Source organism: Cygnus atratus, chromosome 1 (assembly GCF_013377495.2).
Source record: "Cygnus atratus isolate AKBS03 ecotype Queensland, Australia chromosome 1, CAtr_DNAZoo_HiC_assembly, whole genome shotgun sequence".
Taxonomy (NCBI): domain Eukaryota; kingdom Metazoa; phylum Chordata; class Aves; order Anseriformes; family Anatidae; genus Cygnus; species Cygnus atratus.
Window position 1 is genome coordinate 82,619,459 of NC_066362.1, and position 24,780 is coordinate 82,644,238.

At 38.1% G+C, this 24,780-nt stretch overlaps 1 protein-coding gene across 1 annotated transcript in view; it reads right to left on the minus strand.

Moving 5' to 3' along the window:
* LOC126913304 (uncharacterized) overlaps positions 1-24,780 on the minus strand; it is a 124,766-nt gene that overhangs the window by 44,144 nt on the left and 55,842 nt on the right. The window contains exon 2 of the mRNA XM_050710571.1: positions 5,537-5,881. Coding sequence (XP_050566528.1) covers positions 5,537-5,881 — 345 coding nt within the window. The remainder of the gene's footprint in view (positions 1-5,536; positions 5,882-24,780) is intronic.

Sequence of the window (24,780 nt, forward strand, 5' to 3'; positions counted from 1 at the left end):
TCCCTCTCTGGCTTCTACACAGGCAACCCTTACAAATGGAGTTCTAAATGTAACAGGACTCTAGCTAACAGGGAAAAAAATTGGCAGGCTGGAAATTTTAGATTTTGGCATGCTTTTGTAAAATTCAGCTTAGCATGCTGCTCTCAGGCAAGATAATTCATTTAAGCAAAATTGCACGATTTGCTGCTTATGCTGAACATCCTTCCAGCGCAGAAACTTAAAAGGACATGTTAGTAGGATTTAAGCTATATATTCATACAATTTCAGCAACAAAAAAAATTACATTGGAAGAGTATGAACTGTATCTCTGCTAGCATGGTAGAGACAGACATCTGTCTGCATCAGCACACTACTAAAACCTATGCACACTAGTTAGCTACATTCTAAAAATGCTTGGAAAATGTTCAGCACTGAAGGTAACCTGTAGAAACTTGAATCTTTCTTACTTAATTCTTCGGTTTTACATGCATTTCTTTGATTTGTTTATGACAAAGAAGTATGTACACTGTGAACACTGAAGTAGACTGGTTTGTTTAGTAAAGAAGACAGAAATCTGTCCGTGACTTTTATTGCATTTCACATTTCAGTGGTTATGTACAGGGAGGGAGAGGGAGAGAAAGGAAAGGAAAGGGGGAGGAAATGAATCCACCTGGTTGCCAAAGATTCAAGATGTGGCAAACAATGTATGCTCCCCTTTTCAAAGGCAAGGTGCATATGTATACATATAGGCTATTCATTATGAACAACAGAATTGCTATTTGCCTATTTCAAATGGAATCCAAATGTGCCAAGCACAGCAAGAATACTGAGAGCAGAGTGCTTAATATTCTAGCCCAGCTCACTGAAAAAAGCACTGAATTGACAGAGCAGTGTTCTGTAGAGCAACATGATGTGTCTGCTTTAAATGGAGAATAATGGATTTAAGTTTAGTGCAGAACTAAAGGGCTCAATTACTATTCATGAATTCTGAAATGTTCTACTACAGAAACTCCTTTTGCATGAAATGTTCATCAGAATCAATGTGCAGAACTACAAAAAGTAAACCTTGCCCCCTCACACAATACAGTACTTACCTAGATTTGTGCATTTACAAGGAGCGCTGCCGTGGCATTTATCTAAAACCACCTAGACTACCATTTAAAATAAATATGCTTCAGATGGTTGTTGTAGGGAAAGCTACTCTATCAGGGCCATCTTCTCTAGCTCTTAGACAACCGCATTTCCATTTGCCTAGCCTAAGGTGTGCTCGGTGCTTCACGAGAACAGTTTTCATGAGGTCTGAAGGTAGGCTTTTGGCCAGCAAAGCAAGAAGGCTAATTTCCAAACCCTTTGAAGGGTTTCTGCAACTACCTGTGTTTTTATCAGAAAGTGTATTAACACTGAAACTACAGAAATTCCAGAAATTGTTTTGTGTTTTCAGTGTAATTATTCAAAAGCATACTCTTTGTTCAACGTTTATATCCTCACCCTTCCTGTAAGGTCAGAACCACCACGTACAAGTGGGGCAGCTCAGTACTTCACTTGAAATACAGGCTTTATTCCACAATTAAAGTCTCATCGGCTTCTACTGTTCTAGTCTATAAATTTTTTTATAAAATGAGTTGTCATCAGTTGCTAAAATGCAGGCTGAGAATCTGTCATCTATCTTGCACTGTATATACAGGCATGTAATGATATCTCTTGGAATTATTCTTGAATTTCAAGCTCATGAATGTTCAAAAGTGGTTGCCCTTTGCAGTATTCAATTTAATTAAGGCTAATCACGGAGAAAATGTTTACTCTGAAGGACAGAAAGGTAGCACAACATGACTTTAATATATGAAGCTATTTGTATATCCCTTCTTACTATGTTCAAACCCTATTCACCCTCATAAACTCATATATTTTGTATTTCTTTATATCTTAGGGCAGACCAAATTAATCATCTATCTACTTGGAAAACATCTGCCATTCAATATTTATTAGCATACAAATGATGCTAATTCTTCAAACATTAGTGTTTTCTGCATTATAACTGCGATTTGCACAAGATTTTTTATTTTTCCAGATGCATTTTCTTTCTAAAAGTCAAAAGTTTTGTTTGTTTCCTGAGTACACAGATGACTGTGTCAGTCCCTGAAGTCAGCTTCTAGAGGCTTTGTGTTAACAAACTACTTCTGTTTGCATATTCCATCCCTCAAAGTAACACACACATAATTTTATCATCGTTCTGCGCCATCTGGAGTATATTGATTGAACTGCAGTTTTAAAATGAGGTCTGTGGAGTATTTTGGTTGCTTGTATCTGACCAACACATTTCAAAGCCTCTCAATTAATGTGTATGAAGTTTCGTTAGGACTTTACCCGTAGTCGTGTTAAAGTATGAACTTCAGTTTGAAAACAGGGTGATTTTTTTTTTTTTTTGCTTGCTTGTGTTGTGTTTTTTTTCAACATTTTCTGCTGTTTTTTTCCACTATAGCAAGGAAGAGTTCTGTAGAGGAAAAACAAATCTGATGCCTGTCACACAGGTGATATCCCTTAATTTTCATGGTTCTTCAACCAAGTGGCACAAACTCTGAACAAAAGAGGTGATGTTTGCTGCTTTACACTTCCACGTCCAAAGAATTACAAGAAAAATTAAGCCACAAAACACCTACGAAGAAAATGTAATAAATTCATGACACTGATCCAGGGTCATTTGACAAATAAACTTGAAAGCTATATAAGTTCCCAATAAAGATTTTCAGAAAACCAGAAAAGAACCCATGTTTGGAGGAAGAAGGCCAAGAGCAGAGCAGGTGAAACTATAATGCACCTGCACTGCTGGCACACTAGAAAATGTTGAGTTGAAGCCTTTGATGGATCTGGGGATCTACATGAGCTAGGCACAAGATTCTGTTTTCCAAAAGGGCTCCCAAATCCAAGGCAGTGAGAACCAAGCCTAGAAAACTTGTGAGGGTGTCGTCCTAGCTAAACTTCATCAAGGCTACGTGACAAAGTGATTTGACTAGAATTTGAATTTTTATAGAGATTATATTTCAAAATGTATCTGTTGCAGGTGATCACACAAAGGGTTGAAAGATTGGCTTGCCATGGTGAAGTACACTTGACATAGTGGAGTATATTCTTCAGTAGCTAAGAAAATACGATTTATACATGGCAGTTTTTGCATCTCACAACGTAGGACCAAATAGGGCTGCTGTGTTACCTTATTCAAATTCTTTAATGCATCTTGGTTAAATGGTGACAAAGACTAGACTCAGACAATTTATTTTATGCAATCTAATGTCACTAGGACTACACTTGAGATTACTTTAGGTAGCAAAATTTATCAGGGTTCATCCAATTGAAACAGTATAGATTAACTCTGTTACCATAGAAACACATGATTTTGGCATTGCAAACACAAGAACAGTACATCTAGCCTGGTATTTCACTTCCTACTAAGGACTATCAGATTCTTCAAGGGATGATTAGAATAATTTATTAGAATAAAATATGTATCATATGCAATGCTCTATAAATTTCAGACTATCAAAACACGGTGTTCATGGGGTTATCTAAAACTGGTGTAATACTACTTTACACTATTCTATCCACATAGGAAAAAAAAACACACAAAAATTACAATCATGAAATGTATGCAAGTAAATTAACTTCCTGTATGATAAGACTTCAGATCTCTCTTTTGCTACTGGAAGCTAATTGTATTTATTTGGACATCTTTCTGACATCTTCAAGCACATTTTATGAAAACAACTTGACCTTGCAAACAACATAAACTGCCTGTTAAATTGTGGCGGTAGCCCAACAATTTTTCTCTTATATTTCCTTAAACCTCTGATTAGTGCTTGAGTTTGCTGATTTGCAACAATTTGATGTATTTAACAACATTTTTTCTGATACCTATGGCAGTGATAATTTCCTTCCCTGACCACACACTTTTATTCCATCTCTTCACGTGCATGCAAGACACAGAGAAACTCACAGATGTTTAAACCAGAAGCAGTCATTTTGAGAATGGTGTCTGGTATTATGTGCAAGGAAGCAGTAGCATTTATTTCAGCCATTCCTGTGTCAAATTCAGCTCATGGTTGAACTACACTGTATCTTTCAGAAAGACACCCCACTGCCAATTTAAACACCCTGTGTTAAAGAGGTTTTACCATACCTCTCCTATTCCAGTGGTTAACTGCTATAACTGCCAACATCGTCTTACTATTAGTTTCAACTTAACTGCCTAGTTTTCAGCCAGTGCCTGTTTTTATGTCTTCATCTAGTAAATTTTAGAGACGTGTAACCTCATCTTTACAGATAACATGTTAATGGCTTAGAACAACTTTCTTATTAACCTGCTTTTCAACTAAATTATACAAATGTGTTATTAAACATATTCAAAGATCAAGCTATTTTTTCACTCTACAGATTGCAAGCAAAACGTATACATATATACATTAGAAAGAACAAGATACTGTTCGCAGTAACTCAGTGGAACTGGAGTCTATGTTTTACCTTTGTAACGCCTTCACATTACGGAGATATTCTACAAAGAAATGTAACTCGGAAACTGCAAAATATTGAGACAATCTTCACTGAACTAAATGTAGTCTTTCACCGCATATTAGATGTCACTTTCTTTTCCCCTTGGATATACCTTACTGGTATTAAACACAGATGGAAGGTCACAAGTGAGCAGAATTACAGTATTTCTTTTTCTGTGTGCAGTTTTTGTATTTTATTTTTATTTTTACTGTTCTCATATGATAGCTCTGGATATAAAGTTCTTATGTATTATACTATATTTTTCAACGTAAATAGAGGAAAATTCAGGCAGATGAAGCATTTCAAAATGTGCTACACTTTGTAAGCAATATAATCCACGTATTTAACTCAACATATCAGTTCCACCTGAACTCGATGACTCTTATTAAACATGTCTTCTGTTTAATTCTATTGTTATTTGGGATCTAGAACAAATGATAACTGCTCAGTGAAAAATATACTAAACATCTTTAAAACGTATTCTGCCTTAGTAAGAGACGGGAAACACATTATTCAGAATTTATTCTCTTTAGAGTATATTTAATATCTTCAACATTTTCCTTAGTATCTTGGGTTTCCTGTAAGTCCTTTATCTTTCCTGCCCCCAAATCTTTCCATGGCAAGCCATACAGAAGCGGGCAGACCTAGGCCAGCTGCCCACCCAGCCACGCTCACTGCCCCTCCTGAGCAGAGCAGGACAGGGGGAATAAAGTGAAGAGGGCTCTGGATGGAGAGGGAGACCTGGAGATCACTAACCAAATACTGTCCTGCACAAAACAGGCTTGACCTGGGGAAAAACTACTTTAATCTAATGCCAGGTAGAACTTGATAGTGAGAAACAAAGACAAAAAAAAGCAACACCTCTCCTCTTCTTGTCTCCATTCCCCACTTCTCTGCCTTCCCTCCCCGAGCAGCACAGAGGGGTGGGGGATGGTGTCTGGGGCCGTAACAGTTCTTCCCTGCTGATCCCCTCCCCTCATCCAGCTCCACAGGCTGCAGCTCCTTCAGGACATACCTGCTCCTGCGTGGGGTCCTCCACGGCCTGCAGCATGGATACCTGCTCCACGTAGTCCTCTACCCAGGCTGCAGAAAAATACCTGCTTCTGCAGGTCCTTCTACAGGGCTGTAGGACAACCTCTGCTCCGGCGCCTGGGGCATCTCCTACCCTCCTCCTTTCCCCTTTCTGTCTGTGCAGGGCTGCCCCTCGCACCGCGGCGTTTGCCCTCCCTTCTCCAGGCTGCCCCCGAGGTGAAGCGCCGCCATCTTGGCTCCGGGGCCTGGCCGTGCTCTGCGGTGGGGCCGGTACCGGGCAGCCCCGGTCCTGCCTCACGCAGCGGCCCCGCGGCGAACGCCTTGCAATCTACAACCAAAAGCAGGCGTTCGTTAGTTCTTATAAATAATCTATTGCATAATAGTAACATTATATATTTGCACACACAGCAGTTAATTAATAGCAACTGCAAATAAATCAGTAAATCTGGTGGAGGCTTCTCTAGAAGTTCAGCAAGATTAGGTCCCAGATGTTGAGGCTTCCCCCTGGCCTATTTTGCAGGATTTGACATATCTTGCAATAAATGCTGACCCATCTTGGAGGAATCATCTGCTAAGGAGATGATTCTTGGATTTGTTTCCTGGTTTCTGGAGTTGTCTAAAATGTCCTGTCCCTCACCAGCTCCCCCTCACCTGCAGTATTCAGTGATTCCATGCCAGTGCTGAAGCACAAAAAGGACCATAATCCAGAAGCACAAAAAAAAAAAAAAAAAAAAAAAAGTAGGTTCAGCTTTGATGAGGTTTCTCAGTTGGTATTAAACAGAATTTACAGTGAAAATCTGTGTATAAAGACATATTTGTAAGATTGTTCTCTCCCTCATTCTGCTTTCTACTCATGAGCAGGAGGACTACTTTAGTTCTGTTTGGGACCAGAGAGTGAAAGAAGATGGATGGCAGGAGATGGAGGGCAAGGAAGACCAGGGATGTTAAAGGCCAAGTTCTATACCTGCTGTTACCAATTGATGGTTTTGGTATGAGTTTGTCTTGCAGCACATGTGTTATAGTTAAGCTGCAACGTATATGTGAATTGTGAAACTTTAGTCTTGACTACAGGGTCAGAATGTCTTTCCATTTTAAAGACTACTAGGCTGGAAGGAAGCTTAAAACTAGTAAAAAATTTTGTTGCATTTTTTGCATGACTCAGAAAAGATAAGTAAACCAAAAAAAAGAGTCCCCATTTTATGATCAATATCTGTACCATTTATGATTAATATTTATATGATTTATATGAACAATATTTTATTATTTATCTTGTTTGTTTGTTTGTTTGTTTATTCCCTCACATTTCTTATAATACCTCTTATTACCACTGGATTTTTTAAAAATTAGGTTGATGTCCCATTACCTTTCCTATTCAGAATGCTCACATAAACAGGTCCTATATTATCTACACAAATAAGGAATATTTTTTTCTACAATCATGCATCTTGTCAAGATGAAATATAAGTAGAATTAGTCAGGTGTACAAAGAAATCTAGATATGTATAAGACAACCGAGTTGATCTCACTACATTTTAAGACAAAGGATGTTTTCCCCTCGACTGAATAGGAGAATGCTTGCATCACTGCTTTATTTCCATTCAGCTATTAGAAATAGAATTTAGAGCTATCTATTCTGTCAATTCTAGGTACTTGAACTAAGGTGCTTTTCCTTTTAAGGATATTCAGATTGATATTCAGGAATATGTAACTTTTATTTATAAATGATAACCCCTTTTCCAAAGTAAACCTCAATAAATTTCCATAGTAGAAAAAGTCCCATCTAATACTTTTTTTTTTTTTTTTAACCTTTCTTTCACCAGCTAAAATGCAGTGCTGGCAGTTTGTAAGTTGACAAAAAGATGAACACTTTTTTATACTTGTCTTTCTATGAAACATGATGCTATATACATCCAGCCTAGATAGCAGTAAAACCTGCTTTTCAAGAAGAAAGGCATGAACAATACTAGTGACGAACTAAACCAGGGTAAGCCTGGTTTGGATGGTTTCCAGAAGTTTAGATCTTTACACAATATATTTTAGCACTTCACTTTTACTCTGCCATTCTAGAAATTGCAAAAACACGATCATTCTAATGACATACTTAATATTTCTTGTTCTAAGTCAAATAGGATATGCCACCAGAACAGCAACAATACTTCTACTGCATGTCCAGTTTTTGATTCTTACTGTGCCCTATTTGTGCACTTTTGCCACCTAGCAGGAGCTCAGACTTGTTGTGGTTTGGTTTCTACTAGGTGTTCACCTGCTGACAGACATGAGCCAGTGCCTGGGTTAGGTTGGAAAAAACGTTTTCCTGCGCTGGGAAGGATAAGCAAACAAAATTACATCTGTGAATCGTCGATGTCAAAACTCAAAATATCTCACTGGCTCCTATAGCTCTATGAATTTTTGCTAAAAATTTCAAAAAATCAATCTAAAACCAGACTGTTTTAGTATCAGTCTTCTCTGTCATGTCATCTCCATCAGGTAGGACCTTATGTCATTGTGGGCAATGCCAGAAGCAAGGGACAGGTCCAAGCTAATTTGAATGGAGACATATTCTCCGTTTATTAACAGCAAGTAACCAACCACAAGTATTACTCAATCTGAAGCAAATCCATGACCTCCAGATTGTCTCAAGTCTAGGATGTTGGCTTTATATAAGATGCTGTCAAGAGCTGCTATTTTGCTTCTCAGTGAAGTGTACCATTTGATCCTGGATGGAAGTCTGACAATAGCAGGTGAAATCTCCACAGTTTATAAGACCTAAAAAGTTACTGTGTTGCACAATATTGGCATTATCATCTCCAATTTTTTAGCAAGGAGGAGGACTGATCCTGAGACTCCCAAGAACTATCTTATGAATTCAGCTAATTATCTGGTGCCTGTTGGGTTAAACAGTGGCCAACTCATTACCCACCATAGGTACTAGCCAGGAGTGATAGACAGCACTGTTTAGAACATCCTACTGTTCAGTGGACTCGAATGAGATCAAAGAATTTTGATAAGTCATGTGTCTGCACCATGCGGACTAAGACATCCTTCTAACTATGAAAGAAGCGGAAGTCATGTCAGCTTTATACAAAGGTCTGGGCTTTGGCACAATGTCAAAGGTCAGTGAAACACAATATCTAATGCAGTCCAACATGACTTGGGAGTCTATGCTAAACTAGAGATTCCATGCATGCAAATCTCTACCTGTGTGTGAAACTACATTTGACATACTCAGGGTTCCAAAGCTTTAAAATATTTTCACACGCCAAAAATTTTCTTTGTAAGAAAATGACATATTCAAAACTCATATATTCTCCAGCAGTTTTGGTGCGTCTGTATCCACTCTACTTTCCCCAGAACAGTAAACACCTCCATAACAGCTCCTGTTAATCTCCCCTTTCATAAAGAATCCAAGTCTAATTTTTCCATTCTTAACAGTGCAAGCATTTGTCATCCTAATGATAATATTCTTCTACATGCCTGCAATATGGTACCTAAAACATGTAATTACTTCAGACGTGTTTTCACTGAGAGAGAGAGAGAGAGAGAGGGGGGCAATCTTCATTTTCTTTTGTCTCGTTAGACCAAAAGAGATTTACCTTTTTCTCATTTTTCTCAAATTTCCTGGACTTTTTTAACCATTGCCTTTTAAAATTAGACATAATTAATATATATACATATAAAAAATAGACTGAAGTTTGATCAATTTCAGATTTAAAAATATGATGCTATACAAATACTAGAGCTAACCTGTCAGAATGCCACTCAGGCATTTCTTTAGAGACATGTTCTGTATTTATATGCATTTACCTACCTTACAATTGTTTGCCATCTAGATGCGCTACATCCTTCAATTCAGTGAGGCATCATTTAAACTAAATTGAACTAAATTATTCATGATCATTTATAGGCTGTAATCTTCAAACATGCTACCAAATGTCATGACACTTTTTAAATCTTGAAAGCTAACCCTGATAACATATATTTTAGAATTTGACCAAAAATACCACAGCTATTGTATTCTAATGACACACACACAAAAAAAATAAATTACTGTGATACAGAAAAAAAAAAAGATAAGAAAAAAACTGCTTAAAAACAAACAAGCAAGGCAGAAACCTATGAAGTAGATAGTGTAATTATTTAACTACTGGAAATGTGAGAAGTTAAATGATTTATTCTTACAAAATGTTATGTTCTTTTAGACAGTTCAGTAGTTTGTGACAGGCATTCCCCTATTGTTTGTTTTCTGCTTTTCTTTGAACAGCAAAGGCCTGTTAAGCATTGGAATAAACAACTACATTTTTCTGCGTTTCTGGTATTTTACTCCTTGTCTCTGAAAAAACACTGATGATCGGATCAGCTTAACAACTACCCATTTGTTTCTGTCTCTCACTTCCTCACTTTCAAAGCATGAACTAAACTACATATCCCAAGACACTGGCCTTTACCTGAATGTGCCAACTTTCCCTTATGCTTTTTTCATCTTAAAGACTGTGACTATACAACAGAGATGTTTTGTCTGTGGTTGCTCCAATACCACAATCCTCAGTCTTCTTGGGTTGCTGTCTCTCTGTAGTTAGGACTGGGGACAAGGCTGTGCCCCTCCACAGCGCTGGGTCCCCAGTGCAGCTGCATTGGTGAGCACTTCCAAGCCTGACAGTCTCCTAAATCAGGCCTCCCAGGCAAAGGGACAACTGAAGTAAAAACAGAGTCATAGTAGGAACATAGTCTTGTTACACAGGAGGCAGTTACCAGGAGTTGGAATAGAGGACCTGGCAGAGCACCTCCATCAGTCAGGGACAGATGCAACAACAACTGTCCCTGGGCAGATGTTTCTGGGCATCTCTGAACATAAACAGTTCCAGAAACATTTTGGGCTCTACCTAAATACAAAGATGTCCCTGATACTACTATTGGTAGTACCACTTAAAATCCTGTAAAGATTTTGAAAGGGGATTCTGCCTCATTTTACCATTCCTGGTGGGCTGAAAACATCATCAAAACCACTGCAGTCAATTTCAATAGACTGAAAAGGGACTTCTAATTTGTTAAAGGTACCACATTTTGCTGCTCATTTCCTCACTGCTTGCTCACAGATTTTACCACCACAGCCTGTGAGTCTGAGCATTTAAAAGGTTATGTACATATGTAAGCTTTTTAACAGTCATATAGACATATGAGTGTCGGCTTCACATTCTTTTGATTTCACTTGCCATACTTACAGAAACTGTGTCATGTAAATTTTCTAAGAACCACATATAACAAAGAATAAATTCCTTTTCTCTGCTGTTTCCCAGTCCCTTCTCCGAGTACATTGAATGAGATTTCACATCTGGTGAGCACTTTGGACATAGGACTCCCAGACTAAGTAGAGATATGCTGGTTTCTGTCCCCATGGAAGGTGAAAACACTGAGAAACTAAGTTTACCTCCTGTAAGTTACAACACCCAGGAACATAAATTGCTGTAGTTTAAACACTTTTAAACTCACAACCAAAGCTAAAATGCTGTTTAGTCAGCATGTAAACATTGTGCATTTCCCAGCAGCAGAAATTGCCTATAGTAGTATATTTGTTAAAATTGTTTCAAGCATTCTCTAACAATCATAAGAAAGAATAAAAGTGACATTTTACTGGATTCTGTCCACATAACTCTATTGATCCTGGTTAATCTGTAAATGTGATTCTTCTTTTGAGGTCCCAGACTTAACAGTGGTATCTACATTGTTCATATGGTGGAAAAGTATTAGAATCCACATAACCTGTTTTTTAAACAGTATTGCACTTTGCAATGCCAAGAGATGATAACCATACTGAACAGACTAATTTTGAAACACTTGGGATGATTTTTCAATTGATCTGGAACCAAAATACAGCTGATATGTGAGAGTTACTGTAAATGAAAATTGTCATTTTTGCAAAGCTTCTGAAAAGAATCTTTCTGTGGGATAATTGTCTCTATCATTTAATTTCACAAGAAACACCTTGAAAAATTATTTTTAGCGCTTGTGAAATCATATACTTAGTGATGTGAAGATGAAAAAATCCACAGTTTCCAAAGAACCAACTTTCCTCACTGGTGTGCCTCACAGCATGACAGGCAAAACTCACAAAGAGGAGACAGAATCATTGCAGTTGGAAAAGAACTTCAAGATCATCAAGTCCCCCTAACTCTACAAGTCCAATGCTAAACCACCTCCCTAAGCACCACATCCACACATCTCTTAAAATTCCTTCAGGAATGGGGACTCTGCCAGCTCCCTGGGCAGCCTGTTCCAATGCTTAACCACACTTTCTGTGAAGAAATTCTTCCTGATATCCAATCTCAACCTCCCCTGCTGCAATTTGAGGCTGTTGCACCAAAGTGTCCTGCCACTTGTCACCTGAGAAAAGAGACCGACACCCTTCTCCCTGCAATTTCCTTTCAGATGGTTAATAGCAGATTAACTAATATTATATAAATTAATTTTAATGGCAGATATTCCCAGTCAATTTAAAAAGAAACACATAAATACGCAACCTTGTACGAAAGTCCTTTTGCCCTTTCAATACCTCCTTTTAGTTAATAATACTTGTGCATTTTCTTCACATTAAAGGAAAAAAAGAAAAGCATTCAATAAATGTAAGACTTGTGGAACATTTAAGTCTCCAAAATTTGATCTCTTTTATGTGCCCTTCCCACATGCAATATTTACTTTCAGTCTTTCCTATGCAGCTCTGACATCTATTGAGCTGAGCAAAAAGCATTTCACTAAAATGTGTGTGGCTTTTAATGCTGGTCCTGCAGTAGCCCTACCAGAAAATGCATTAGTCCACCATGTCTAGCTCCATCTCTGTTATTTTAGACAACTTCTCAACATCTTTACCAGAAGGGAGAGGGAGAAGAAGCAGCTAAAGAAATTTATATTTTATTTTTTTATTTTTTATTTTTTTTATTTTTATTTTTAATTTTATTTTATTTATATTTTATTTTTATTAATTTTATTTTATTTTTAATTTTATTTTTTTTTTAAATTTTTTAATTTTATTTTTTTTATATATTTTAGCAGAAATACACTCAGGCTGAGAAATCCAGATGCTTATGGACATTCTCCCACAGTGACATTTTCTCAAGGGAGGAATCAAAATAATTTTTTTGGTCTGAAATGGGGAGGATTTCGCAGAAACTATTATAACAAGGTGATTGTGGTTTTGTATTCTCTTGGTTTCCTACACCAGTATCCCAAGTGAACTATTATGGAATGACAAAAATGTAATTAAAGTACAGGAGACTTGTATGCTTTACCTGAAATCTTGATAGAAATATAAATTTAAGGACATTTTGCAGGCTCTCTTTTATTTCACACAGTATTTCTCTCAAAGGGTGCTCATTACAGCAATGCTTCCTGTTCTGGCCCCAGGTCCCTGAGGAACTCATCACTGGTCCTTTAGGGATCAATAGGAGACTTTTAATTGACTGTGAAACTGAGCCACCATTTATAAACAGGGGTCCCTGCAGGACAGTGGAGGTCGTTTCCGGGGAGTTTTAAAGCGCAAAGAAGGAAATCAATACATAGTTTTAAAAATAACTGTTCAGAGAAGAGAGGAAACAGTCATACAATGGAGCATTTTATAACTGTTTACTGTGTGCAGTAAGTACATCCAGGCAGCAAGCACAGGATTTTCTGTGCCATAGATTAAGCAGAAGGCGCTTTTTCCCGATGGAAAATAATAACCAATAATTGATATATTAATTTATAGTATGTTTCAGAAACAACAAAGTTTTTTTTTTTTAAGTATTTAACAAACATGGGAAAGAAATGCTAAAATACATGTAATTATCACCTCTCAATTCAAATATTGCTCCTTTTAATGAGTTCTCTCATAATTACATTTTTTTTTTCATTGATCAGACGACAGCCTCACAAGTTTACACCAAACAGCTTGTATTCACCGTAACTGGTTCGTAGAGTGACATTGTAACTGGCCGTTCAACCTGGAGGCAGGTGTGACCCACAATAGGAAGACTGCAGCCATTAGCACCAGATTTTCACAGATCAATCAACTTTCACCTGGTCATGTAAATATTGAAAAGTGCTTAACACTTCACAGCTCTCAGTTTGGAAAATCAACTTGTCTCAGTTTCCAATTCCCTATCCTCCTGAAATTTAAAAATCCACTGCTAGATGCCAATCAGCCCCAAAACTCTTTTGACAGTCTGCCCAGACTATTGCTCAAATCACAGTAGTATACCTGCAAAAAAATACACAGACATGAACAGGCAGAACAATTATTAAAAAACTAATTTAGTTTTGACATCTTTGTGCTTGCAGGGGAGAGAGGATTGAGTCTGTTAAACTGAATGGTCACTGGGAGCCTCTGATGCAAAGATCCTTGCCATGACATCTTCAGCTAGGCTGGGCAAAGCTCCCTGAGCCACTGCTCTGCTCAGCTCATAGCACACGCACCACTCTAGCACATGCACAGTCCATGAAAATTGGCTACGTTAAACTGCATTAAAAACACCTCTTATGTACAAAAGTCCTACATGACCTTTTCTGCACCTGCAGGAACAGTTTCTATTGACTATTTAGAAGTACCTTATCTGTGTATGATTTCATCAATTTTTCAGCAGGAACCACCTGGGGAATGTCTACAAGGAAGATGCAGATTCTCCACCACGGATGTTAATCACCACATTTAAGCACACAAATTGGTCCATGCACAGCATGGACTTTTTTTTTCTTTTTTTTTTTTCAGTGCTTGTCATTAAATTTAAGTAATTAAAATATTTTTACACTTAATATTTTACACTTAGCGATATGGTTTAGTGGAGTACTTAGTGTTAGGTCGGAGGTTGGACTCGATGATCTTGAGGTCTCTTCCAACCTAGAAATCTGTGTCTGTGTCTGTCTGTGTCTGTGTCTATTTTTCAAAGCATCATCTGAGTAAAGCTGTTGAAAACCACCTGTATTCTGAGAAATGGAAGCATTTCTGCAGTACACTTTTCATTCCAAACTGAAGTAGATGCCCATAGAGCACAAGAGAAACGTTCTTCCACTGACAATTTCATTTTATACAACCTTCAAGTTCTTTACCTTTTATTAACAGGTATCCTTTTTGCCATGGAAGAAAAACATAAATTCATCCAAAACAAACAAACAAACAAAACAAACAAACAAAAACATCAACACAACCAAACAAAAAAAAAACGCTAAGTAGCATCAATGTTAATATTTAACAAAAATCACAAATTTCTAGTTGTAGTTTTCTTCTTCTTTGCTGTAACAATCAGTAAAATGTTAGTTAAAAACAAAACAAAACACTAAACAAAAATAACAAAAACATTAAGTGGGGGGAGGGGGGAAGAAGGGAGCCAGAAATATATTTCAATGTAAACAAAGAAGAAAAAAATCCTGAGAAAAAAATACCTAAATACCTACTCTAAAATACCAAAGTGTCTTGGGAGCTTAATTACATTTCCAAAAAATACAAAGGCAAAGTAGAAACCTTAGACTCTCAGTGAATTTAGGGAAGCATATTTAGATAGACATAATATAAACTCCTCTACTTATGCTCCACACTAACTAGCTGAAAATCACCTCATCCTGGAAGTTATACACATCCATTGATATTTTGTCTAGGAAGAGCTAATATACCATGATAGAGCATCTGTATGGTTTCTAGATTGAAGACTGCTTGCACTCAGCCAAAAGAGATGAGTAGACCCCCTCCGTGCACTTTAGGAATAGTCATCCCTAGGGTTGGAGTCAGTAGGTTTCATGCCTCTAAACTGGGATGTGTTTTCACAAGTGGTTTATGCTAATCCAGGTCCATGCTGCTGTTGAAAATCTTCCCCCGGGTATGTTCCTGCCCTTTTCACTTCAGTCAGCACTGTGTGCAGCCATGTGGTAGGCTGGACTAAATATAAGTACACTCTACTCTACTCTGCTCTCATGAGACCCCACCTGGAGTACTGGGCTCAGCTCTGGGGCCCCCAGTATAAGGACATAGAAGTATTAGAACGAGTCCAGAGGAAGGCCATGAGGATGATCAGAGGGCTGGAGCACCTCTGCTATGAAGAGAGTCTTGAGTGCATTGGGGTTTGTCAGCCTGCTGAAGAGAAGGCCCTGGGGAGGCCTTATAACAACTTTCCAATATCTAAAGGGGGCCTACAAGAAAGCAGGACAGGGACTCTTTATCAGGGAGTGTACTGAGAGGTCAAGAAGTAATGGTTTTAAACTAAAATACAGTAGATACAGATTAGATATAAGGAAGAAATACTTTACTCTGAGGGTGGTGAAGCACTGGCAAAGGTTGCCCAGGGAAGCTGTGGCTGCCCCATCCCTGGAGGTGTTCAAGGCCAGGCTGGATTGGGATTTGAGCAGCCTGGTCTGGTGGGAAGTATCCCTGCCCATGGCAGAGGTGCTGGAATTGGTTCCAGCACCTTTCAACCCAAACCATTCTGTGATTCTGTGATATGATGGATCCTATGCTGCTTAAAGCAACGATCTGGTGGGCTTTGGGACACAGCTACAGAAGAAGCTTAAGTATTACTTGTTTTTCATATCACCACTTCTATTTTTCAGATCCCAGAAAATGAGAAAGGAAATAGACAGGAAAGGTTTTCCTTAACATCATCAATCAAACTGTAAAACTATGCAGTTGCAGAACAAATCCATATTTTCAACTACAAGGAAGGCTACCAGCATATCATGGTTAACCTGGTTGTACATTTAATTGTCCTGGAGAGACTGGAAAGGCCAGTTTGAGAGGGCTGCTGCAATCACTGATGGTTTTTACCTGAGAGAGACAAGCTTCCGCATCTTTTATAATAATTGCCTCTCTGTTTTTCCTGTTATAAATTTGCATATGTTGTTATTTTAAGACAAAGAGAGTGACTGGGTCAGGTGGACCTTTCCAGTGAAAAGAAACCACTGAGCCTCCTGCAGGTGCTGGAAGAAAAGTAACAGAGTAAGGAGTAAGAAGTCTGTATATGATGCTGAAATTTAGAAAATGCTGGGAGATGCAGGGTGCAAAAAGCCTAGCATTAGATAGAACTTCTTGGTCTCCCAGAGGGAGCTGAATAGGGTTTGCTACAATGCAGAAAGCCAAAAGTTGGCCAAAACCAAGCCTGGAAACACAAAGCCTTCTACAAGGACACTGCAGTTAGGGAAAGAGTTGGTTATAAAGCCTTTTCTGCATAACCTGGCTTGTCTCTTCTCCTTTTCTGCATAACCTGGCTTGTCTGTTTTTTTTGTTTTTTAAAAGTTGAATCAACTAGTTTATAGTCTGAAAAAAAAAAAAAGTTTTCTTTAACATAAAAGTCTTTTGATCTTCCTTGGGAAGCTCGCTGTCAGAAAAAAAAAAAATAATAAAAAATGTCTAGACAGCTCTGCCTGCTGGTTCAAGGCCTCATCATAGTTATCTCATTCCTGTATTATGAGTTGCCTAGCAGCTGTAAGTGGTGACCCTCTGTCCCTGCATAGCCTGTCAGGCAATATTTGGTATAAGGAAGAAGCAGAAGAACAAACCTAAAAACAGAACAAAAGAAAAATGATAAGGATCGAAGGGAATCTATGCAATCTAGGAAGTGCAGCAGAAAACTAGAAGAAATTAAAGTAAGATTTTTGCCTCCTTATGGAGTCAGGAGGAGACACACTTTTTTTTCTTTTTTTTTTTTTTAATATAACATTTCAGAGACTCAGAAGCTGTTTAACAGCCTATAGCGATATTAGAGAAGTTGAAACCAGTTATCAGTTTAGCCTATAAAATTTGAAAATATTGCTTTCTTAGAGAAATTTATTTCTGAAAGGGAAGAATTTCATCTGAGAATACCAGGATGGGAAGAAACTTGTGAAAGAAACTTGTGAAGCCTTTATAACAAATCTGAAAAAAAAAAAAAGAGTCCAAATCCTGTTGAAATGAAATTCTTATGAAATTGTTAATCCAAAGTCAAACAGCAATGGTCTTAGAAATCAAGACCTGAGGAAAAGACCATTAGGTGATCTTAACGAAGGATTATTAATAAATTAATCAACCAATTAATTAATAAAATAAGGCAGTATCAGAGAGAATAGAATGAAAACAGACCAAATTGTCTGTTTCTGACCAACGGACAGAAAACAAGGCAGTGTCCCTGGTTAGTATTCCTTAAGGAACACGAACAAGGAAAATGCTAAACGCTAAAAGGAGATATCTGCAAAATGCAATTGGAATGAGTTGACATAGTTGTCATGAAAGGTTACTCAAAATCTTAAAGAGGAAATAAAACCTTAGCAGCATTCTGTTCTTGAACAGGGCCATTATACTTGAAATTAAAACATTTTGCAGAAGCCTGCAGTCAAAGAACTGAAGCTACTTAAAGAGAAACAAAATACACATTGTATGCATAGTAAACAAAGAACTAAATTCCTTTATGGGAACTGCTCAAGAGAAAGCTACATTGAGAGGCCACGTACATCACCTTGAATATGAAAGAGGCTTTATGACTTACAATTTAGACACTGATACATAATTTAATATGATCTCTTGTATTTTATTATATCATTTTGATAAAAAAGACAGTCATATTGAATATGGAGAGAGAGAAAACTCAGATTGCAGTGGGGAAAACACTCTTACTGTGAATGAACGTATGTTTGTTGTAAAACAAAATCTTAAGAGAGTGGTTTGCATTGTTTCAGAAAACAGTATATCTCCCTGGTTTGAAAACATAGCAAATTCTACAGCTCATTGAAAGAAATGTTTTGGAAGAAAAATGGCAGCCGGTGAAGATTTTACAAGTAGCTACAAATGCAGAACTACAGAAAGGCACTGCAATAGCTAGCAAAAAAAAGCAAATGGTGGGAAGACAAAAAAAATGCAACTAATAAAAAAAAAGTGGTAAAGATGAGCAGAAAGTGATGCTATAGGTATGAATACACTCAAAGGTATTTTAGATCAATGGTCATAAGTTTCTCTTATGTGGTGAACCTTCTTTTATAAGACAGTGAGTAGGTACATGTTCAAAGTTATTCTCTCAAGTTATCCAGAAGGTGAAGAATTTAAAAATACACGTGTCCAGCATTTAAGATCATACATAACTTACCGGAGTTGTCACCCAGGCCAGGGCAAGAACAGACAGTAGATGACAACTTGATTATTATGCATTTACAGATTATGTTAATAAATTTTAAAATTTTTTAAATTTTTAAATTCAAATTTAAAACATCATATTTTAAAAATCAACCTTCAACTCCATATATTCTATATTGTTTCTTTAGAAACAATAGAATCATTTAAGTTAGAAAATACCTTTAAGATCATCAAATCCAACTGTGAGCCTGACCAACAGAGTCTCATCACTAAACCATGTCCCTTAACACCACCATTATCAGTGTTGCAAAGTTCACACTTTTCTTTGGAACCATGTAGTTGGCATCATCCAAATGAGAGTACCTTCTCAATACTGAATAACTATTCAATAAAACGCTTAGGGGGAGACTGCCTGATTATACACGAGTTTATAATATATTTTTAGAAATGCTATGCCCACAAAAAGAGCAGGGAAATAGTGCTGTAGATAACTGGCTGTGCCTGAGCTAGCTTTTGCAGCCACAAGTGAACCCATGCAATATATATGCAGAACAGCTAAAGTGGAAATGGCTGGAGAGACTACTTCTTGCCAAGTTGCTCCTGACACAGGAGCACAGAAAAGAGAAACCACATTCAGCTCCTTCTGGGGAAGAAGATGGGAAAAGAAATGGACTTTCAGAACTGACACCAAGTAGACAGGGGATGAGACACTGCAGAAAACAGCCGGGAGAGAGCTTTAGCCCCTGAGGTAGTTTGTATGCTGCTCAACAGGGTCACCTCACAGGCTGCCTGTGATGCCTTGACATGAGGCTCAGGGTACCAGTCCTGGCTGGCTTTTCTCTTTTGTTCACCTCCTCGAGATGCAGTCTCACATGTGCCCAACCTCGTCCACTGAAGGACAGACAGCCCCACTGCCTCCCTTCACCTCCTGCTCCCCTGCCTTGCAGCCGGTGTAGAAATATGGCTTTCTCCAGGGAGGGAGAGATCAGCACAGTAGTCTGGCAGAAAACCTGTTGCTTGAGCGAGTTTACCATCAAGCCAACAAGCCAGCTAAGCAATCCCAGGCTCACAGTGCCCTGAAGCTTTGCTAACCTGATCATTCATTAAGGAACCAGCTTATTAGTTTTGGCACAAACTTACTGCAAGAACATTGTATGATATACAAAACTGTGCTTTTAGTGTGAAGCAAGTCTTCGTATACTCACATGTAACCTTACTAGGTTTGTATTCAGACTGCATCACTGGACTAACTATAGCAAGGTCTGCATTTAGAGGGAAAAATATAGTCCCCTGCCAAGAATGAGAGAAGGGGTAGAGGGGAAGAAAATTAAAACACCTAAAACCAACAGAAAACACAATTCTGTGACAAAAATCTCAACCACTGATTCCAATGTGTGAAATTTTTTTAAAGGGTTCAGCACTAGCATAGCTCCTTTCCTCACTAAAATCTCCTACGGGAGTATATCATGAGTAAAACTTACCCCTGGTACACAAACAGGTGAACTGTAATTAACAAGCAGCATGTATATTTTGGAGAAGTTGAGAATAAGCATACCAATTCACTGTTTATTAGAAATTGGTTTATCCAAGGGCAGGTCACCTAAACAACTAATTATGCTATGCATGCAATCAGCTTCCATTGAATGTTCAATATTGATCATTTTATGTGACCACTGTAAACAGAGACACAGACATTGCCTGGTGTCTGGATTTGTTCCATGTCTTTCTAAGATAGATGAGGTTTACTATTATTCTATGCAGGAATAAAAATTTTGTGAGTAACTCAGACTCCCTCATTTACCACTGTGATCCTGTATGCTTTCTTCCCAATGGCTATGTACAGAATATAATTACAACCTGTTTTTTTTTTTTTTTCTGCTAGGAAAAATGCAATTTGGTTGAAGCTAAATGTTTTGTGAAAATGAATCAATTTCAATTAAACATTTGCCAGGATGAATTCTTATACAGAGAAGGTTTGGAGGGAGAGCTGGGAAAGGAAAGGTTGTGGAAAGAATCTGTCAGATCCAAAATGACAATTGCTTGAATCAGAATGGAGAAAAACTAATAAAAACCCTTCTGCTCCAAAAGAGGTAAAGCAATGAATCTACTTCAGCCATCTTCACTCCGTGCTTTAAATACTCAGTAGTAGATAGCGTGAAGTCTTTCTTCCTCTGTGAAACCCTGGTCTCACATTCATTTTGCTGTAAAATGAAATAAACTTCAAACCTTCGATGTTTCATAAAATGGATTTGCTTTTCCACTTTAATTATAACAGTGCCTTACTTAGAAAGCTGGCCAGCTTTGTGTCACCACAGAACCATGTCTTATTTGAGAAAATCCTTCCTACTGTATGCTAATTGGAAAGATGTAGCCCTCGCGAAACCTCCTTCAAGTCAAGCAACAAAAGAAACGAGTACAATGCAGAGTTACATTTCTGCTTGCAGTGACTTTCCTCATATTTTATTTATTTGAAGAAACGACTGTTCAAAGAATAATGATGAACTTCTTAGATGAGCAAAGGAGCCTCAGGAAGGAAAGGCAGAATGGTGAATCAATCAGGTGGGACAGAAATCTTTTCCAGTGAGCTAGCATATATATATTCCTTTTCTTTAAGATACAAGGATCCAGTTCTGTACTGTTTCAGTTGGACAGTAGCTGCTTTAAACCTGAGAGAGAATATAGCCACCAAGTCAGATAAAAATCTCATTGGCATCTGTCCACTGCTTGGTATGACTGTGGCTACAGTCCTGTATTGTCTCAAGGTAGGAATCCCAACCAAGAAATGCAAATGTAGCTGATAACTTCTATCAACTTTTGCACTTTAAAAAAAAAAAACAACACTACTGCATTACTCTAATGGTTGTACTGCTAAAAGGATTTTCGTAATGTTCAGATATTTAGTAAAATAATTTCTGTAAGAGTATCTCTTAAAAAATAAAAGAAATTAAAAAATAGAAATAAATAATTTCACTTCTTTTTGAAGGTCATTGGTAGGAAAATGGTCTAGTTTAAAATGAGTGCCAGGGAGGGAAGGGGGAGAGACAGAAAGGAAAGAACGAGCCACATGAATACTTATTAAAACGTGAGAACAATTGATCTTGTCCTTTCAAAGGAGGCACTTCAACAAACTTTTGCATTTGACCTTCACTGCTAGGCCATGTGAACTATGAATTCACAGCATAACTCGTTATCTGATTGATCACATAGTAGGTGGAATTGTAAAATATTAATGGTTACACACTCTAAATGACACAGGATACAGCTACGTGTGTAATTCCTCAGTGTGCCAGTTCAGTATGCTGTAGTACAAAAAGTCAGTGCACACCCTGCTATTCACTCCGTATGAGCTGCATATTTCAAATATGCTCACACACATACCTATATATATACGCACACACACAGAGCTCCCTAAATGGTGCAAAAAGGCATTGCCTAATTCTCTCTTGGTGGCGGGGGAGGGTAGAAGGGGACATCATCAAAGAGGCCCACAAATAATCCTGAAAGCACCTCATATACATACTTATGTGCTCTGCAGAGAAGCCCCCTTCCTCAGGGTCCCTGGCGTGCGAGTGCTGGCCCCACGCTGGTGTGGCAGCAGCACCCATGAGCTGGTGGCAGCACCTCGAGACCTCCTACAACACTTTCTCTGCAGCACTCCTGCTCATCCCCTGCCTTCCTGCCCCTTTTTTTCACTAAGTCATATAATACATACCCATATCTTGAATGCAAGCTGGACATCTCATTTCTTCAACAGATTATCAAGCTGTTCCCTGAGACCACCCCCTTTTATCCTAAATCGATGAATTTTAACACAATATGTAAACTATGTGAGACCAGTGTATATTCAGTGTATTACCACTGTGGGCGAAGATATTTCATCCTTTTTTCCGCATCATGCTGATGTTCCTGAAGGATGCTTCCTATTTCTGGACGCTGCTCTGTTTGGATGTGAAGCAGTAATCATCAAGTGAAGTGTGTGCTGCGTCCTGATTGAATGGGTAGAAATGTTAGTAAAGCTGACAGTTGTAATGTACATTTGGGGAATAAATGAGTCATGCACAAAGTACAAATAAAATGTCATAAAGCGTCATAGCTTCATACTAAGTCAGACCTAATTGAAGGTCCATATGGTTTAGTATTCTGCCTCCAGACAGACCAAAAGTAGGTAGCCAGAGAACACAAGAATGAAACAACTGCACAATACTTACTCAAAATGTCAGGATATGATTATGGATTGGGTTACAACCCTCCCCACAGTCACCGTTTGTAGAGAACCAGATATCTGATGACTTAATTTTATGTACTCACATTATCACACTGAAGTAGATGGCAAACAATTGATTTTTACTCATCTCCCAGCCATTCACCAGCCTTCAGGTCTTTGCCATATTCTGGCAGCCCTATTGCTGTATGTTTTCCAAAATGAAGGGAAAATACCTTTTCACACCATCTGTTAGAGTTCCACAAATAATCAAGATTTTATATATGGCCTTTAATAGAAACATCCTAATGAGCTCTGTACTTCCCCAAAATGGGTCAAAGCTCCTCAATATTTTCTTCTAGGGATACTAAGCTTTAGCCAAGATAAGTTGTACAAATATATTGACAAGAAATACACTGAATGCAAGTTTTTCAATTTTCCAGAATGAAGAGAAGCTATTGAACTGTGGTTCAGCAGCACAATAATGTCTTTGGAGAGAGAAATTATCTAAGTCATCTGAGTACTCACATGTATTTGGTAAGATTAGAAAACATGTTATGGTTTAACCCCGCAGGCATCTAAGCACCACACAGCCGTTCACTCACACACACGCATACATACACACAGTGGGATGAGGGAGAGAATTATGTTGAGATACAGAGAGTTTACTAGGACAGAAAATGAAGGGAAATCATAACAACAACAAAATAATAATAATAGAACGTACAAAGCAAGTGATGCACAATTCAACAGCTTATCGCCCGCTGACTGATGCCCAGCCAGACCACAAGCAGCAGTCCTCCCCAACCCCAGTCCAGCCACCCCATAGTTACTGTTCAGCACAACACCATGTGGCGTGGGACATGCCTTTGGGCAGCCCGGGCCAGCTGTCCTGGCTGCGTCCCATCCCAGCTCCTGGTGCACCCCCAGCCTCCTCACTGGCAGGGCAGCACCAGGAGCTGGGATGTCCTTGGCTCTGCGTGAGCACTGCTCTGCACCAACTGAAACATCGGCAGGTTATCACCGCTGTTTTCATCAAAAATCCAAAACACAGAATCATATCAGCTACTAGGAGGAAAATTAACTCTATCCCAACCAAAACAAGGAAAACTAAAAAATAAATGGTAGAAAATTAACGTTAATTAACAAAAACAACATCTTGGCAAGCATTAGTAGAGGTTGAAATTCCAAGATAGAAAAATATCTGCTTGAGTCAACAGTATGTCATTAAAAATGACCAAAAGGTCAAAATATTGCTATAAGCTACCTGTTTTTCCTGGTGTTGTGGAAGTAGTGAAAAAGTGATGAAGATGTGCTTTTTGAAAGGTAGACTCCCGACTTTATATGGTAACAGTGAAATTTAGGCATCTAAGTATTTTTTACAGGTCTCTCTATAACTGTTTATTTTTATATTAAAAACTAATTTTAAAAAGTGCCCTAGGTTAGTTTTCAGAGCTTTGAGGCTCTCTTACCTGCTATTTAGCAATGTTCTCTCATTTCCCTATAAACAGAAAGAAAAGAGAGAGTAATCTTATACCATAATTTATTTTACCTTTGAGATATAAAAACCTTTTGTTTGAAAGAGTCATAAAGTCATCAAGAGATCTAAAATGACTGGCAAAGATATCAATGTTTTCTCTGTCCCTAGTGGGTGATATCAGGCCACCAAAATGAGAACAAAATGGCATGATAATGGAAATGAAATGTCAACCACAGCATTTTTAGGGGACTCATTCTGAGTAGAAATTAAAAAAGAACACGCTGCCTTTTCTAAACTTATTAACCACAATATGCTAGTGCATATAACGTAAGAAAGTCACCCTAGGAATTTACTTCTCTGTGATCAAACAGATCATCTGTTCAGGGTCTTCCTTCATTGCTAGCTCTAGTTTAGGCCTCTGAAATTGCAAGATTCAAAACCACATCTTTGTGGCTGCCAAGGTAATAGAACTGCAACTAAACACAGCTCAGTGTT